Source organism: Myripristis murdjan, chromosome 17 (assembly GCF_902150065.1).
Source record: "Myripristis murdjan chromosome 17, fMyrMur1.1, whole genome shotgun sequence".
Taxonomy (NCBI): Eukaryota; Metazoa; Chordata; class Actinopteri; order Holocentriformes; family Holocentridae; genus Myripristis; species Myripristis murdjan.
In genome coordinates, this window is record NC_043996.1 from 10,908,157 (window position 1) to 10,928,317 (window position 20,161).

General features: G+C 41.6%; 1 protein-coding gene across 1 annotated transcript; it reads right to left on the reverse strand.

Annotated features, from left to right (window-relative positions):
- Positions 1–91: 91 nt before the first annotated feature.
- Positions 92–18,250, reverse strand: emilin2a (elastin microfibril interfacer 2a). The gene is made up of 9 exons (XM_030074307.1): positions 18,027–18,250; positions 17,126–17,251; positions 14,502–14,692; positions 12,316–14,307; positions 6,446–6,817; positions 5,011–5,058; positions 4,480–4,539; positions 2,050–2,190; positions 92–918 (listed from the first exon to the last, which is right to left on the reverse strand). The coding sequence occupies exons 1-9, from the start codon at positions 18,170–18,172 to the stop codon at positions 584–586; spliced, it is 3,411 nt and encodes a 1,136-aa protein (XP_029930167.1). The 5' UTR covers positions 18,173–18,250; the 3' UTR covers positions 92–583.
- Between the last annotated feature and the right edge of the window lie 1,911 nt (positions 18,251–20,161).

The following is a 20,161-nucleotide window of genomic DNA, read 5'->3' on the forward strand; positions in this document are numbered from 1 at the left end:
CAACATCATTCTCTTAGCGAAAGTTTATTAATCGTCACTCATCTGTTCTCAGAGCAGATTACAAAGAAAGATAGTGAGATGATAGCAAAAGTGATTTGTCATGGTTTATTGCCAAACCATCATTATTATACTCCAATAATAACTGACGGGATACTGATTCTCTGAGATGGTTTTGTTAAAATAAAATAGATAAAACTTTATGAATGTTAATTTATAAACACTTTTTTTTTTTACAGAAGACACTCAAAACAAAATAGTACATTAAGTACAAAACGGTAAATTGATTATCAAATATATTAGCAACAAATATTGCTTCATGTACTTATTTTTGGGGAATGCCTGAAAACGTTAATGCGAATCCTTGATCAACACTAATAACATTTTTCAAGACTTGTAACTGGAAATGCACCATCCTCAGACAGTGACTGTAGTGTAGCTGCATTACAGCACAATTGTTTTTTTGTTTTTTGTTTTTTTTTTACATGTGCCAATAGCAAATCAGTCACAACTATGGCTTCTTCATCATGTTCTCCAATCCAACTGACTGGGAACAAACCAGTTTTTGGCCGGCTGTGAGTGCCAGCTATCTTTTGGCCTGTGGTGCGTAGAGGAAGATGGCACTGAAGGTGGAGAGGATCTCCCTGGCCTCGGTGGTGGCCAGCTGGCCCCCGGTTCTCACCAGGCCCACGTGATCTCCCCTCCTCAGGGACAGGATCAGACTGAAGGACACGGAGCCACCGCAGCCACAGCCACTTGCGGCTGAGCCCCCGTGCTGACCGGCAGCCGGCCCCGCTGAGCTCCTCAGCCTCTGGACGCTGCGGTTCGACACAGACAGCACAGCCTCTACGCGCTCCCCCTGCTTAGCAGTCAGCAGTCCTGAGATCAAGTAGCGGCCGTCCATTGGGACAGTGAAGATCCCTGTAGAGCCGGGAGAGGACAAGGGGTAGGTTTTAGTGATAATCTGCTTAGGTATGGTTCACCTAATCTGCAGGTTTAGAAAACGTTTATGCCAGCAGTTTGAAAAATACTTCATTGCAGTTATATCTTGCGGTTTGCATGATGCAGTGTTTGTGAAAAGAGTCAGATATGTCACTACTGTTTGTTAAAGGTGCTCTTGACCCGTGGCAGTAAACTTGATGTTCAAGCTGATGTGAAAATCCAAAGGTCAACACATATTTCAGTGTTAAAGGAGCAGTTCACCCAAAATACAAAAAAAACTCTGCCTAGTTTCAACATGACTTCTCACTGTGACTCATCACCACAACCAGTATTTCTTTCATCAGTTTGCACAGGATGACTCCCCCAGCCTAGTTTATAATTTATAAAATGTTGTTGCTTGATGACTTTTTTCCCCATGATGAAGACCTGAGAGGTCGAAACCTGTCATTTATTATTTATTTCTTTCTTTACTTATGTATGAATTTGTAAAAAAGTCTTTTACATATTTAAATATTCGTGCTCGATGCAAGAAAGCCCAAAGTTTATCTCCTTCCTTGTTGATGAAATGAAAAAGCTACTTTCCCCCTCATGCAATCGATCCATCCAAAGAATACTGGCAAACTGCAAAATTCTTTGGGTGGATAGACTACATGAATAATATGAAAATATCTTTTTGTCTTTGGGTGAACTTTTCCTTTAACATTGAAATAGAAAGTGTGGAGCAGTAAATAGTTCCCAACTTAACTCTTTGCCCTGAGGGTTATGAAATCTGCCAGGTATCTGTGTCATTGTTTTGGGTAAAAGCTGTTGCTGTTGAATTTGTCATGTTAATTTTTGACAGCTTGAGCTGCACAAATGAAGACCCATTAAGCCACAGTGTACTGGCCTGAGGGGAGACAAGGCAGATGGCAGCACGCTGGAAACCCTGCCAAATCACATGGAAACTATCTGTATGTCTAAGGATAATTGTGGAAATATTTTTTTGTGCTTTGGGTGAACTGTTCCTTTAAGCATTTCCCAAAGGGTCATTGAGGCAGAGATTATATGGAATGCAGCACACCCTGAGCAACATGTAAATAAATCAACAGTAATGAGATAAGTGGTTGATACCTGTATGGGCATTGTAGTGTCCACCATCATTGACTAGGACTCTGTTGAAGCGAATGACACCAAAATCACCAGTGAAATGCTGCTGGGTGAGGCCCGCCGAGAAAGAGAAGGGGTCTGCCAGGGCGCTGTTGTCTACTGACACTGGAGTGGACAGAACAGCAAACATAAGGGGAGTTAGAAAAGATAAACCACACAACCATTATGGAGCATTCATACTGTATATAATGTGATAACTTTCATCAAATACAACAGCTTCCTCACCCAAAAATATGCATGCCAGGTTCGATTAGTCCTGTTTCAAAAGCTAATAATTGCTGTATTTAACCTTCCTATTACCTTTAGGGTTGATGTGACCTCATTAAATGTTTTACAGTTGTTTTTTTTTTTTGCTTCATATGTAATGACTTTTCATTAAATATGAAACATGAAATTAACCTGACATTAACATGATATGCTCTCAGTGTCCTCAGGTTATATTTTATTTAAAGGGCTATTTAGGTTGCCAACAAGAAACATAAAGTACCTAACACATAAACTTAGATAACAATTTTTATTCTAATAATTTTTGAATTACCGGAGTCAAGTTGACCCTAATTCATAAAAATGATTAGTAGATTGAAAGGTGACAGGTATGAGGGACAAAAAATGACAAAACAATAAATAAATGAATAAATAAATAAATACGCATATAAATATATAAATGCATAAATAATTAAATTAATAAATATTTCTACATTTATTTATTTGTTTTTATTCATGCATTTATTTATTTATTTGTGTATTTATACATTTATGCATGTATTTATTTATTTATTTTTACATTTATTTATTTATTTATTTATTCATTTCTACATTTATTTATTCATTTATTTATTTATATATTTATTTTTACATTTATTTATTTATACTTTTATTTATTTCTACATTTATTCATTTATTTATTCCTTCTTTTATTTCTACATTTATTTATTTATTTCTACATTTATTTATTTATTCCTACATTTATTTCTGTATTTCTACATTTCCACATTTATTTATTTCTGTATTTCTGTGTCGTATGTTAATAAGGTGGGCGGTTCTTACATTAGTCTTAAGCACGATTGGTTTGTGGGTGTGATCCTATCCACTGCTACTGCCTGGGCTGGCAGTAGCAGTGGATAGCAGTGGACTAGCTAGCTACTAGGGCATTAACAACGCCAGACTTTTCCATGTCGTCGACGTTACGTCGACCCGTCAACACCGGGAGATTTTTGGGGGGCTAGCGGGGCTCTAACCGGAGGGAGGGAGGGGTTGTAGTGGAGCGCCGACCGGGCGACCGGGGGGTGAGGAGGCTGTAGTGGAGCGCCGACCGTGTGTGTGGGTGTGTGGGTGTTTCTTCGACTTTCGACGGGTCGATGTTTACATTAATGCCCTACTAGCTACTGTGTAAAACGCAATGGAAAGCTTTTTGAGAGCCATCGTCAGTGATTTAAGGTCACTGGCGAATGATGTGGTAAATCATGCACCCACCGACTACTTCCAGTAGTCCGACTACACACACGGTCGGCGCTCCACTGCAGCCTCCTCACCCCCCGGTCGCCCGGTCGGTGCTCCACTACAACCCCTCCCTCCCTCCGGTTAGAGCCCGGCTAGCCCCCCAAAAATCTCCCGGTGTTGACGGGTCGACGTAACGTCGACGACATGGAAAAGTCTGGCGTTGTTAATGCCCTAGCAGCTAGCTAGTCCACTGCTATCCACTGCTACTGCCAGCCCAGGCAGTAGCAGTGGATAGGATCACACCCACAAACCAATCGTGCTTAAGACTAATGTAAGAACCGCCCACCTTATTAACATACGACACAGAAATACAGAAATAAATAAATGTGGAAATGTAGAAATACAGAAATAAATGTAGGAATAAATAAATAAATGTAGAAATAAATAAATAAATGTAGAAATAAATAAATAAATGTAGAAATAAAAGAAGGAATAAATAAATGAATAAATGTAGAAATAAATAAAAGTATAAATAAATAAATGTAAAAATAAATATATAAATAAATAAATGAATAAATAAATGTAGAAATGAATAAATAAATAAATAAATAAATGTAAAAATAAATAAATAAATACATGCATAAATGTATAAATACACAAATAAATAAATAAATGCATGAATAAAAACAGAAATAAATAAATAAATAAATGTAGAAATATTTATTAATTTAATTATTTATGCATTTATATATTTATATGCGTATTTATTTATTTATTCATTTATTTATTGTTTTGTCATTTTTCGTCCCTCATAGACAGGAGGGTATATTAAAATTCCTACATATGCCATCACACATGGCCCCTCATTTTACAGCTACTGATTTGTATGTCTTCATCCAAACAGTCACTAAAATATAAGCAGAGGGAGAGAGATGTTTTCTAAATGGTTTGTACCTGATGCCACGACTGGAGTTTGGTACACTGGGTTCCAGGGCACTTTGGCTGCAACAGGAGCTGCAAGGTACAAAGTGTTAATTCAAAATGTGTTCCTCACAGTCAGCGGCGCAGACGAGGTGACTCAGAGAGGGTAACACCTCTACTTTAAAAGCTGCTTCATTCATACGGAACAGTTACAAAACACACAGTGATGCATTCGTAGATATTCTCTGGCATGTGCTGTAGGCTATATGTAATGTGTGCATGTGTGACTGCATGTGTGTGTTTCCTGAGGTTGTGCAATAGCTGAAAAGTGTAAGAATAGATTTTTTTGTGCAGTGGATGGGCTTTGGTCATCATCTGCAGCCAAGCTAACCCTTCCACTCCACACAGTCCGCCTACACCCCGCTAAACTAAACACACCCAGTCCCCACTGCCTCACTCTCCCAGGCAGCACGATCTGCTCACAGCTGTTCCACTTGACGGTGAATATGAATAGTAAAAGCATGCAGATTCTCAATTTAACTTGATAATGAACTGCTATATTACCTTGGCTGTTTGGAGGCTTGAAAGACACAGGGTGCACAGGAGGATAGCCTGCAAAATAAACAGATGATTACTACATCGTCTTTTCTCTCATTGTTTGTAATAATCATTGACGACATGAAATAGTGACTGCATTAAAATTGGTTTAAGCCACAATGCAGAAAGAATTCAATCGATTCAAATTCATGCAATTATGAACATCTAAGCAAAACACAGCATCTGAACAAAGACGTTTGAGGTTATGTTGTTTGGCTTTCCCCTCCAAACACAGACTGTCTGACCACTGTGGGGTAGTTTCCCAGGCAGGGTATAAATTAAGTCGGGAAGAGGTTTTAATCTAAACTGCATAATCATGGCTTTACAAGTGGCTTTCTGAATCATCTTGTATTTGGTTTAGCTCCTGCTGGACGATGAAGCCCATAACCTCGATAATCAGGTTCAGTTGTGGAAAATTTCCTCGAAACCTTGAAATGAACCTAAGTCTGTGATGGAAACTGTGGAGAAATAAAACCCCTTGTAAATACAGTATGTGGGGAGGGGGATGACAACTTGAAACAAGTTATATAATTTTGTGCTAAAGACAAAAGATTTTTTTATGAATTGTGAACTCTGAATGAACCCATGGTCTTATGCTTTTTCAGATCAACATCTTACACTGCCTCTGAACAACAACATTATCACTGACAGATTATTTTCTGTAACAGACAAGACGTGTTAATCTAAAGTTAAACTTGCTCCTGTGGAGACTGAATTAAGGCCTTCATTTTGTCATTTAGTATCTTTGTGTCTTCCTCGATGCAATCCAGTATATTTTATCCCAACAGGCTACAACTAGAACTAACCAATGTCTGTGAAATTCAGTTAAATTCACATCCCATCCAATCACGTGCCCACTGTACATACTGAGTCCAAAATTGCTGCTCTAATCTGATTTTTCTTGTTGACTGTTCATGCTACAATGTAACCCATATCAAATACCAATATCAATGGACAGCACTGTTGAAAAGAAGAGAGTACAGGGTAACAATGAAAATAAATCACATCTGTTTTTGTACCTATATGTGGCCAACATCCTTTAATTTGGATAATTTGAGGCTAAATTGATTTCCTCAAGTTTATGTCCCTTTCTTTCTGTTACCATGTTTCATTGTTGTCCATGCCAACACTGTCAATGAATTTCCTTCTTTGAATCTAATTTGAATGTTTTTTGATTTTATTTTGAGTGTTCAAATATAAGTTGCATGTAGGTTGCATACCTCAGGATCTGATTTTCTATTCACACAGCCAATCGGTCCAGATTGAAACAGAAACAAAATGCTGTTCACACTAACTAGAAGACATTTAGATCTTTTTCGCACGTGAAGGAAGAAAAATCAGAAACGGCAGACTTGCAGCAGCAGTGCAAATGTGGTGAGTCTTCACTATAAGCATCTCTCACCTGGTGCTCCAGCGAAGCCTTTAACAGGCATGGAGGAGTCGTCCTCAGAGCCTCTCCGCACAGTCACCCTACGTATGTACCCAGGAGGTCCAGCCTCGCCTGCCTCCAGCACTGGCTTACTGGGAACCCGGGTAAGAGTGGGCTGGCCTGGTTGCTGGGGTCTGGATGGCTGGCTTGGCGAGCTGGGCTGGTGCAGTGTGTTGGTCCGGGCCGGCTGCCTAGCTGGTTGGCGGGGATTGTAAGGCTGCCTAGGACTGGACGGCTGGTTGGGGATGATGAGAGGGATGTGGATGTGGGGGATTTGTGTAATTCTGGGTCTTGTTTGAGTCGAGTCCGGCGATGAACCGGGCCTCTCAGGTCTTAAAGTCATTCCTGCAGAGTGAACAAAAGAAAAAAAAAAGAAAGTGGTATAGCAGTGTACGGTTAACTACATGAATTATCAACAAGCATAAAATTATTCTTGTCAAAACAGCTCACATCATCCAGTTTAACATACTTTCAGACATGGGAAAAGACATGGACAAGACATGGAAAAGCTTTAAAGCACCATACCAGTAATTTTGAATGTTTGGCCCATTTACTACAATTTACCCACATTTGACATCGCAACAAACCATTTTGCAAATCGCATGAGATTACTAAAGACCTAAGAACATATAATCAAAATCCCTCTGTTTTCAATTTTTAATTTTCAGTTAAAAAATCCACCTTGTAATGTTCTGCTTGTGTATAAAACAAACATTTCACCAGGGACTACTTTACAGCGGAGAAACCGCTTCACTCCGCCCAATTTCAAGTCACCAAAACAACAATGCAACAGTGCTGCTGCTTTTCTGAAAATGAATGTAAACAACTTTACTACAGTGATCTAATACTGGTGTGAAGAAAGTTTGACATCTCTAAAAATTCATTTTCATATCATAGTAGAATGATTGAAAACCAATGGCTGGATAAAAGGCAGGAAAATGACATTGCACCTCTTAAATATGACTTACTGCTTGCTTTGTGAAAACATTAACAGAAACAAGAAGTGTGTACATTTTTTAGATACTAGCTAAACATGCAGATTTACTGGTATCCTTGAAGTGCAAGATCAGAAGCCTTCAGTTTAGAGCTCATAAATGCCACTTCTTTTCTTACATTCAGATCACATCTCCCCTCCTCTTATGAATTCTCCTTTAATGACTTATTATTTTAATGGCATTTCAAATTAGACTGCACACTGCACCTCTGAGCTTTTTCAACTGGTGTCATTATACCCTTCAAGAAAGCAAAGCAGGTAGGCGGCGTGAGCTTTAAGCAATGAGGACCGTCTCAAAGTAAAGCGCTTGGCTGCTGTCCAAACACCCCGAGGGCACAGACATTACCTCGGCCTCTGAGGTGAGAGTAGAGGCACCACGAGTGTGTCCTGGGGACAGATAACAAATAGCATAACAGTACCTGCTTTGTCTCAGTGCCCACTTCATAGCCAGGTGTCAGACAGATTGTGTCATGCTGTATTTAAGGTATAGTTAAGAGGGACTGGCACATTAAAGGGCTTGTTTGTTTGGAGTTTGGATTCAAGCATTTGCAGTGCCATTAATCATCCTGTGGGCGGGGGGGCTGGGGTAGGCATGAATGCACTATAGGTGACAGGATTTCAGTAATGTAATTACAAAATTGCATTAATGTAATTTGGTTATGGTTACAGTCAGGACAGAGTTCTGCTTTAGAAAAAGGAGGTAATTATCTGTTAGACTGATCACATTGTGAAAGGATAAAGCATTTCGACATGATGTGAATAGCTGCATCGTAATGGTTGTTAATGGCAGTAGGTAACAATACCAGTGCTACTCAAATTGTACTTGTATCTGTAAATCCGTATAATCTGTTGCTTCAAATGCATATTCAGTCTTTTGCAGGCAAAGTGATCAATCCAAAAGCAAGTGAAAGCTGTCATATTGCTGCTGACTCTTCAGGGGCTCAAGCAGGTAATCAGCATCTGTGATGAATTACATTTTGGAACAAACTTTCCTAACTTTGCCTGTGGGCTTGGAAAACACCGGTTGCATCCTTTTGTGTCTGCCGGGGAAACACTTCTGTCCTTATCAAATAAACCATAATCAACCATCAACAAAATTCTTCCTTCTTACGGCAAGTGATACCACAAACCCGCTCGCAAACCACATGTATAATCAAAAACAAATTAAACCCAGCAATCATGTCACACTGAAATAATCAGAAATCTCTCCTTCATTTCCTCCCAATGTCTCCTTCAGGACGCTGGTTGCATGACTACATATTTCCCATGAGCGTTCAGCCTGTGTCTCACTAGGGGGGCAACCACAGAGTCTCAAAACACACACACACCAATGCACACAGAGTGGTGGTGTAACCAACAGCATCACCAAAAACAGATGTTAGTGCTCCTAACCAGGAGTGAGACGCGGCGGGGGGACGGATCCATTAGTCACTGTCACTTCCTGGGATTTGGGAAGTGACAGTGTATGAGTGTGCGGAGGTACAAGTGCCTGAAAGTGCCAAGAAACACTGCAGCAGACGACATGATCACACTATGGAAAATGGTGTCAAGGGGCAGTCTGCATAACACAGGGTGTGGCGGTTACATGCATGGACAATAATGCATCACAGCATACATATTTCCCTCAACCTTTCTTGCCATGCACTCACACATGTAATGTCACACTCCACCCCACCTTCAGTGATATTAATGATGGGAGGTTCAAACTGCACAGTGAACGGCAGCCCATAGGGATTTCCAGTGTACGCCTGTGTCTACTCTCCTCTGAAGACTTCCATATGGACTCTCGGGTCAGAACTACAGGGCTGTTGGCCTAGATGGAAACACCTCACCTCCCAGCTCCAGGAATTCTGCAATTTCTCCAGGGTGATTGTTGGAGTCGAAGCGCACCCCCCCTCATAATTCTGGTATTGACTAAATATACTCAGTGACTTGTGTGGTGGTGTCAAATACTATTTTCCATTCTCTCCAAATACCCTTTGACTTCAAATAGCCTTTGAAGTTCTGTTTTGCTTGTATTCCCTGATCACAGGAGACACTTCATCTTTACTGCCTGTCTCTCCAGTATAAAGCCAGCGTGATCAATTGCAAAGCATTGATCCATGAAATCAAAGCAACCATTTTATCCCTGCTCTAATACAACTGCGGTTATTTATTTTTTCCCTCTGAAGGCCTCGCTTGCGAGTAGACACATAGGGGGGACAAGGAGGGGAGAGAAGGAAAGAAGTCCTCTGGCATTCTTGGAAGGACAAATCTCAATCAGCAGGAAAAGTCGAATGGAAGGAGAGTGAAACGGAAGGAGAGAGCAAGACAGAGATAAGAGAGAAGGAAGGGAGAGAGAAGGGAGTTATTTGAGCTGGGATGGGACCACATCCAAAAATGGGGAGTAGGAAAATAGCCTGAGACTCTAATGAGAAAGCTCAGCTCCATAGGAATGGGATCACACATTATATTCTTCAGAAGATTGATTATTCACCACCTGAATGAGGACATGCTCAAACCTTCTGAAAATAGAACAAGTTTCTACATTTCTACATTTCCTAACATTCCCAATTAAAATATGTTGTGCCCCTCCCTGAGTTTCTCACCCAGTTTCACAAGGGCTTGGACCCATCAGTGTTTCAGGCAATGAAGTCATTACTGCTTAACCACAATTTTCTATTGGATGGTGAGAAACAAACATGCAAACTGTAGTGGCAGACCTCCTCTCATGGTCTGCAGCTGCTGCTGCTGTTGGCGACTTGGTGCCAACATTTTGCAACTGATCTCACACAGTTCCATTCACCAGTCACGGTGTGTAAGGGCAGAGCTATTCCGGATAAATATCTCAGTTCTGCTATTACAACACTTCATCTGTTTGCACCCTCCTCAGGGTCTTCATATGACTATGTGGAGAGTATTAGGTCGAACACAGAAAGGAAACACTTGAGTAGCTTCTCACCACCACACCCACAGAGCTGGGATTTTTCATGGAAATGTTATACCTATTTAGACTATTCCTTTCTTTTCCAAACTTGAACAAAACACAAAAACCTCATGCTACATCAGCCACACAGCCCAACTCCCTCTCTCAGGGGGTTTTGTGTACAGACTGTTTTGTAAGCACTAAGCAAGAGGATAATGACGATAGTCTCTCCACTTAAATGCACTTAAATCCACTGAAAAACCTAGGTAGCTAGAAACTGGTTTTGATTAGGTTTTGCTGTATATTAACAGGTTATAAAGTTAGAGGCCTGACAAACATTGTTCATATTCCTGCTGCAGTGTGCACAGACTCTTTTGATTTAATGCTGTGCAGAGGTACAGTATTAACTTCCATGTAAGGTAATGAAAACAAATATCACAGATTGGAAATAACTGGCCATATTTGGCTCACAACGACATGGAATACACAACGCCTTTATGCTTCCCATCCCGCGCCACACTGGAGTCACAGAAGTTCTCCATCTACAAGACTCTTCTCCAGTCCATATCATACCATTGTTTTGGCGATTGCCTGTGTGCTGTTAAAGAAAGGGAGGCACCGGGGATGGGGCCCCCATGACATCACAACTAAGGGCAGTAGAAGCATCTGGTCCTGGGTGTGGAGCCCTGCTTCTCCCCTCTCTGTCAAGACTGGCTCCAGCAGTGAGTCAGGGCCCTTAATGAGGACCAGACTCCACACATCAGGCTGAGGTCAGCCTACGGGAATCTCTGGAGATTGCCGAACATACATGTGTAGCGTGAAGGGTGGGGGGTGATGATTGTGTGTGTTTATGTGTGGAACTGCAGTTCAGGTCTCGTCCAAACTGTCTGGTACGATTGAGAAAATTGTGTCATGGTGCATGAAAGAATGCGTCACGGCTGAACTGTTCACAAAGCAAGCGGGAATGATGGGGTAATGTGCTCTAACAGCAACAACATATGCAAGCAATGAGGCACAACACAATGCAAATAAACAAAAGCAATAAATCATTACTGAGGAGGGCTGAAATTGGGAGAAAAGAGCCCAGCAATATGTGAAACATCAGGTGAGATACTTATTTGCCTGTCCCATTCCTTGAGAGATATATGGAAAATCTGAGGAATAAGGAGCATAATGTGAATCTATGTCAAACAAGATGTGTCCAATGTGGGCCTCCTGGTGCTTGGACATATTGAATGACATACTCAAGGCAGGTATAAGAGGCCCAGTGAACTCATACTCTCCCTCTCCTGGCGAAACCCCATAGCCATAACGTAGGATTTGATCCCCCCCTCCCACCCTCCATGTAAAGCAAAGGAGGATTAACTTCAGGAAAGAACACCTACAACTCCTGTGTTGAAGCGGATATATACTGAATACTGGGTCACATTCAATCCCATATGTTCTCAGTTTTATGGCTATAACTCAATCATAGCTTGTGTTTACACAGATGTTTGTCACACAGAATAAACTATTATACGAAACTGGGGAGGAAGGTGAAAAAGATCGGCTTTTTAGACAATCTTTATCCATCCTCTTTACTTTATTTCCTGACAGCAGTAAAGTGGGGATCTTTAGACAACTCTATAACTGATAACCACACAATGCCTTTCATGGAACATCCTGTGATGTAAGTGTGTCATAATCTGTGTCTCATTACTGTAATACAGTACTACTGACTAAAACCCATTTGCACCACTTACTGGTATATTGTTTGAGAATTGTCATCAAAGTCAGGATTACGCTTGTCAAATAATTACTGATGAATATGACCTCAAAGTGAATTTCCATCTCTGAGTCAAATCCTAAGAGGACCTTTAATCATTTCTCTCATTTCCTGTCCATGACGTTACAACAGATTGTCAGTGATGTCACCGACGCATTCATCACTGGGGTGTAACTCACCTGGCTCTTTCGCAGTGACATCTTTGAGGACATGCTTGGCCATTGCGGATAACTGTGTCCGGAGGTTTTGCACGGAATTCTGCACAGAGTTGATGTCTGTGGTGTGTGTCCCACAGGTGTCATTTATCCTGTGGACAGTATCCCACAGAGCAGCGACATGCCTCTCTAACCCATCCTTCAGCTCACTGACACCGGTAGAAACTCCATCCAACCCTTCACAGACCTTTTCAAGTCTGGTCACACGTCCATCTACAGCAGAAATGCCATCAGTAACACCCTGAGTGTTCTCTTTACATTGTCCCAGTCCAGATGACACCTGGTTACTGAGCATATCAATTCTGTTCCTCAGCTCCTCCATCTGGCTGTCGCCAGTCATGTCCATCTTACCACTAGATACAGTGCTGACAGTCTGCCTTGCTGGCCCCCCAGTGCCACTCAGTGCTGCCTGGCAACATGTCAAGTTCATTTTCTGCATATCCTGGGAGTATTTGCTCAGGGAATCACTTAACCCATTAACAGCACCAGCCAGACCAAGTACATTATCTTGAAGATTAATTAATCCCTTTTGGAAGTCCTCCATGTTCTTTACATGTCGCTGGTGTCCAGCTGACTCCCTTTCAACAACATCCTCCAGTTGTCTGAGCTTGTCTGAGTTAGCACTTACATCTGTGTGAAGAACATCCAAGTCGTTCCTGCATAGGCGTACATCCTTAATAATCTTGTCTAAGCCACCAGATATGATGGATGAACTTCCTGTGCCTGTCGCACCTCCTGAGCTTGAACATCCTGCAGAGCACAGCTCCCCAACAGCATTGACCTTATCATCCAAGCCTTGGAGGAGGTACTTGTTGTTGTTGACCTCTGCCTGGATAGCACTCATGGAGTCACCAGACATCCCAGGGAAGGAGTTGTTGCTCATTTCCACCAGCATATTGGTAAACTGGTCTTCCATAGTGTTAAGACGCTCATCCAGCAGCTGCCGAAGTGCTGTCACTTCATCCGCAATCGTACGGGTCAGTTTCTCTTCAATATAGAAACAGTGCATCTCTGCATTTTGTTCTGTGACATTGATGCGTGCCTCCAGCTCCTCAATGAGTGGGCCATACTCATTATCGAGCTGAGGGGCAGACAGGTGAGCTAGCTCATTGTCAATACGGACATTCAGGATGCGGTGAGCCTCTGCAATCCGGTCAATCTCACGCCATAGGTCTTTGTGGTCACTGTGGTCCACTTCCTGCTTGGCTGGATCAGTCTGCCGTTGAGTTCGTATGGGTCCATCTGCAGCAACCATGTCAAGACGCAGAGCCCGGATCTCTTTTCTCAGCTCTGCCTCCTTGGTGTCTACCAGCTTGGTTAGAGTATCCAGGCCTTGGTCATGACCCTCTTCACAGGTCCTCTGCAAGGTCTGGATCCTGTCGTTGCAAGTGCTTTGTAACTTGGCTATCTGTTCCTCTGTACTATGAACTAGATCTTTCTTCAGCTTCTCAAATTGTCCATCGATGTAGGTCTGGATTATATCAAAGTCAGTTTCAGAGCCTCTTTCCATTGTGGATGGAGTAAGAGATTGTGAAGCATCCATCAGGAGACGGATTTGCCCCTCATGAGCTGTCACTGTTCCTCGAAGATCTTCCAAAGCTTCATCCTTGCTCTTCAGTGCATTGTTCATGTCATCCAACCTGGCAATCATCTTTTCTATGCCCCTATCACCTCCAATTCCCCCTCTGGTAGCTTGATGGCCATCCAGCATTGCTGGGTTCTCAGCGTCGGTGGCAGCGTCATTGTCTGGTGGGCGCATGTTGTTGAGGAGAGTGACCAGCATCTTGTTGGTGTCTTCTTGCAGGTCTGTACGGAGGTTGGCAGTTAAGCTTGTCAAGGCTGTCTGGAGGTCCAGAACAGTCTGAGAGAGACGCTGAACTTCACCCTCCAGAAGACGCACCTTATCTACCCCACCATGCCTCTCTTCATGATGCCCAGTTTCTCTACGCTCTGGCCCTGTAATCAGAGAATAACAATTTATTAAACTTTTCACTTTTAAACGGGAGGAAATAAATCTTGCATCTGTGACAAGCAGAGTGCTCTTGAGAGAGTTCTATTTCAACATAAGACATATTTCTTTTAGGACTTAAAATATCAAAACAAGCCAAGTCCAAGCCAAAGAAAACAAGTTTAAATATTTTATTTCTTACTCTGTGTGTGTCTGGTTGTATGTCCAGGATTGGATGGGATGTAAGGATGTGTTCTCTGTACAGTTTGCCGGTTGGGGAGTGGCTTCAAATCTTTACAGTCTGGACCTTGGTGACCAGGACAGCATCTCCACTCTAACTCTGTAACTGTCTTGAAGGCGGTCTTGTATGTGGGTCGAAAACGAGTTTGGTACCTGTAAGATAAGGTACAGCACTGAAAATCTTTGTCATTTAATATTAAGATAATAACATGATACAGAGAACCTAGACCGCATTTCTAGGATCAGCCAGTTGCAAAATAAAGTCTGCTTTATCAGCAACATACGTTTTTTTTTTTTTTTTTCTTTTTTAATTGGTCTATTCTGAAAAGAAAGACACACTGCTTGTCCAAGTTGTAAGTACTTTGTATTTCTAAAGAGAATAACATGTTACAGCATTCAGTTCTTTTTAAACTGTTTACTCCTGCTATCACCAACACAAGTAGGGGTTATGCACTGCTGTGCATGGGACATGCACATTTTTTGACTACACTGTCAGTCTTTCAATTGTTGCCCATTGCAAGAATATTTCAACTTTCTTGCCAAAGCAAACAGTTCCCGTAGAAACAATAGATGACATCACTTCCCTGAAGGCAGAGGTCAAGTCATGTGTAACATCTGGAAAGCTGATGCTTGAAATTCTCATTATCTTTAAAAAGTTCCCTACTGACATCCTTGTGGATAAATGTTCTAGCCTGACTAATAGGAAATGGGAAACATTAATCCACAAACAGCAAACTGTAGGCTTCTAACACTTAACACTATGACTATATTCAACAAGGTGTGAAAAAATCGAATCCAAGTATGCGCAAATACAAAAATCAAACAGTGTGTAGCATAATGTAGAGATGGAAAAAACTTGCATATGTGTATTCTCACTGCCAGGCTTTTTCACTTTCACACAGAAACTTATGTCCCTGTGACCTAAATCTCAAAGAGTTATCGATTCCGGGAGATCTTTTCCACAGCACAGTGGCTCTGAAAAATGTTTTTCTTTCTCTGGAGATCACAAAGCCAATCCAAACCAAGTCAGAGATATCATTGGATTAAAATAAAACTCTACGTCAATGGAAACATTCATGTCTTCTTTTATTTGTGTCAAGTAAGACCAAATACGGTAAACTGCAAAATAATGTCTTACAGTGCATTACTCCTGACAACAGTTGTAATTAATGTCTCATGTTCTCTTATATGTTGTTTTTGTGCTTTTGTCCTTTACTGCAAATAAAATTTCCCCTTGAGGGACAATAAAGATCTGAAATGGCCAGAACTAAACTGTTGCTTTCCAATTAGCAGTGTAGATCACTATGGCATGTCTCCCATTTAAACCATCCAATTCATGCCCCATAGAAAGAACAGCCAACTTTGTTTCTCGTAAATGCGTTGAGCACAGATAAGGGCTATGGCCGCATTAGGTCACCTAAATCAAATTATGTATTACTTCAGGGTGATTTGTTATCTTATCAAATGTCCCACTAAACAGCTATGTTTAATATCAGTAATGAGCGGATCTTCCACTAATGTGCCCGAACTGCCAAAAATGCATTTCACATATATATCAGAAGATGTCTACACTGTTGTATAAGTGGCATGTTTCTAAATGTACAAGCTGGCAAAAAGTTAGACAGATAGATAGGTAGACAGCATACTGCAGATCTGCAAGGGCATTAATTAAGTATAGAGAGAAGGAGCACTGGTCCTGAATACTAACCTAATTGAGCCCTTTTAGATTTAGTTTCCAAATTAATCTACTGCAAGTCTTGCCTGGAGGCTAGGCCTATTACATGGTTATTTTCCTCATTACAACAATGAAAACAACAGCACAACTATTTCAAAACAAATAAGGCGCCGTCTTGCCTATAATTGCAGACAGTAGGCTACTGATATATTAAAAATATGTATTTGGCAATTCAGATTATGATTCAAATGAATACTATCTACATGCACAAGTACCCAGATTAGAGTTTTAGTTATACAAACATGTTTCAAATATTGAGCTGTCCTGGAGGCAGAAATATTGGCTGAATTCAACCTCAAAGGGCAGGGCCAAAGAACCACAGTTTTTTTGTACATGTTAGCTTAGACTGGCAAAATTGAATTAAAAAAAATCTCTGACCAAATAGGCTATAAACAGCAGTGACTTCTTTTTTCAGTCACTCCTGACCATGGCATTTATGATCTTGGGAGGTCAGCTGGCAAGCATTTGAGAAGCTTAAAATGAAAAATAAAAAATCCTGTCCAAGACTGTGTGCAATGGCTTGGCAAAGGGTGTTCAGAATTGGCCACAGGTATAGGCTAGCATTACTGGTTTGAACTTTGAAGGTCAGCAACACTAAATTGCTAACCATAACTTAAAGGCTAATGCCATTTCAGCCACTTACAAGAGTTCTATTGATTATTTGATCATTTCTGCCTGTGGAAGAACATTATCAATAGGCTATTATTACTACTATTATTCTACTATTGTTATTGTTGTTGTTCATGTTATCATCATCATCATTATTAATATTATTGTTGTTGTTGATGATGACTCATTTAGAGATTATGGGACAGTGATGCAGCCTCCACCCCTGCCCCCCCGGTGCTCACGTCACTTGCGGCTGGCAGTCGGGCTGGTAGGCAGGACAGGGCACCACCACGGGCTCCTCGAAGCTCTCTACGCCCCCCTGGACGGCACAGCTCACGTTCTTGTGCACCACATAGGCACACCAGTTCCTACGGAGAGAGAAAACAGAGGTCCCACAGGATGAAAGAAGAAAAAAGACAGAAAAAAACACTGTCTTTAAGAAAAGGAACTGCAGTAATCACGGAAGAAATGTCAGAGGAATAGCCTACATTGTCTTAGAGGCGGATAAGGAATAGTTTAGGAGTTGAGAAACTAAAAATCAACACAGCACCGCAGATACATTTAAGTCCCAGTATGAATCCATAAAAGGCTGTTCAAAGAGTAGCCTATTCTTCATTTTACCGCACGCTTATTGTAATTGATTTACACGCAGCTGGAGGTGCTATATTGGGCTCCCATAGATTAGATTTGGTGCTAAACACTCACTTTCCAGTGTTTCTAGATCTAGTCACAACTTGCAAGACTGACAGCCCTGGAGCCAGATTTAGCCACAGCCTGATAACGGGGCAGCGAAGGTAGATGTTGTGGCTCATGATAGGCTCCGACTGCTCCGATCTCAGCTTAATCATGCTTCTGATCAATGGAAAGTTTACAACAGATTGCATTTTTATTCCTCGCAAAGCTGCACAATGTAGAGCAAACCAAACAGCGCAACTTGATTTCAAGCCCATCATCAGGACAGGACAGACCAGGGAAAACACAAGTGGGACTAAAGAAATCACGCCTGAGTCCATCTGGCTGTTATTTGGACTGGCTTAAAAACAGAAAAACAGCGGTGGTATAGGCCTAATATAGCCTATAAAGCAGGAGTTGTTGTGCGCATTAAGGGGCCCATGGAAAAAGGAAAAGAAAGCGGGTTCTTACCTGTTTCTGTGTCTGTGCACCACTCCACTGTGTGCGGACCCTTGGAACAAATCATAGGAGGACGGAGAGCCGTAAGTGAATTGAAAGTTGAGAAATAAGGTGAAAAGTGCCCACTGCCACTCCATCTCGCCCTGTCTGGAATTCATTCTTTACAAAAACAGCCTCAAGTAAATATTCCCAACAAAGTGAGAGGGCTAAGCTGATAAACACCAAGCCATTGCCCCAGTGACTGATCCAACTACAGCAAAGTTTGGGGAAGTCTCCAGAATCAGTGCAACTCCCTGAAAGAGTGACGTTCAGGGCCTACACCCTCCTCCTAATATTTTGTACTGACGGTGTGGGGGGGGGGACTCCCCCAGGCTTTTGACATGTTTATAGCTACTTTTGTTTGCCTTGCTAGTGAAAACTTAACGAGGCTTTGTTTCTGTAATGTTGTTTGTTAGTTTTACAAAACACAGGGCCATTACTTCTGCCTGCTGGAATACACCCAGAGACACATGCCATCAAGATGCCTCCACCAAATAGGATTTGGAAAGCAACTTGATTATTTCTTTGTCAGCCAACAGCCTATAATTTACACCTCCACGATTAGCATAATAGGATAATGTCTTCTGAGGGCAGCTCACAGTATTGAGAGGTGTGTGTGTGTGTGTGTGTGTGTGTGTGTGTGTGTGTGCGTGTGCGTGTGCGTGTGCGTGTGCGTGTGTGTGTGTGTGTGTGGTCGTGTTGATGATATGGCTGCGGATAGTAGTATTTTTTAAATTTGCAGTCTGTCTGCCTTTGTTAGTGCGTCGAGGGAGAGAGATGGGAATATACATGGTGCAGTCAGTCTGTCCCTCGCAGCATCAAGAATATCTCAGCATTGAGCCAGCTCCAAATTGAACAATTTGCTGAACAATAGCTCAATGTGGATGCACACAGAAAGTAGCACATTAGTTATACAAGAGTTTCAATTCACAGCACTTGAAGCAGACAGTCATTGTCATCGGCATGGCGCTGTGAGAAAGTGAGAGAAGTGAGAGAGAGAGAGAGAGAGAGAGAGAGAGAGAGAGAGAGAGAGAGAGAGAGAGAGAGAGAGTTTCCATGCAAATGGTGGTGCTGTGAATGATTTTTTTTTCCCTCTGAGAAGACCTTAAGCAATTTTCCCAATTTCCCTGACTGCTGTGCAGAGGGGGTTATGACTCTTTCCTGATCAGATAGTTGCTCTGTAAAAAAAAAAAAAAAACAGATGGAGAAAGAGAGAGAGAGATAAAGAGTTAGACTGGAAACTGGGTGAGGGAGAATGATTCAGAGTCATGTTGTAAAGCATTATGAGGGAAACAGATGTAAACACACAAACACACGCACAGACACAGACACACACACAGACACACACACACACAAACAACACTAACCCTCCCTTAAAAGTACATTTCTCCCACCCAAAGAACAAGCTGTTTTTGTGTCTGAAATGCTGTCAAACCAGAGATAGCCTTTCCCAAAATAAAACTGCACTATTTCATCAGGCAGTGTGTGTGTGTGTGTGTGTGTGTGTGTGTGTGTATGTGTGTGTGTGCTGCATGGTAGTGAGCCGAGTGAGAGACGCTGGAACAGGTTATGTAAGTGGATGATGTCTGCATGGCTTGGATTTTCCAGCATTTCCCTTTGCATTTTATTCATGGGAGCAAAGTGGCATCTAAATGTGGCATGTCACCCCTTTTGCATGCACCTCCTGAAAATGAAATTCATAAGTTTCTACAATTTCATTGATATGGAGTCACCACCACCCCACCCCCTGCTTATTTACACGGGATAGAGCATTATACCATTTTATGAATATAAGTCACTGGAATGCAGGGTATGCAGCCAGGAAAATAATGAAAGATGTGAGAGGCTTCATGTGATTCAAATTTGTGTGACAGTTTGTGGCAGTTTGTTCTGCATCCAGAAGAGGGCAGCACAGCAGCAGAGAAAAAATGAAAACTCCTGGTTGTAGCCATGGCAATTCCATTCCATAGGTGTTTGAGAGAAAAAAAAAGAAAGAAAAGAAAAAGGAAAAAAAAAACAAAAAACATATACCTGAGATAGTATGAGCATTGCTGTGCTATTCTCACAGCAATAATCTCCAAGATGCACTCTGGTTTCATTGTCCCCAG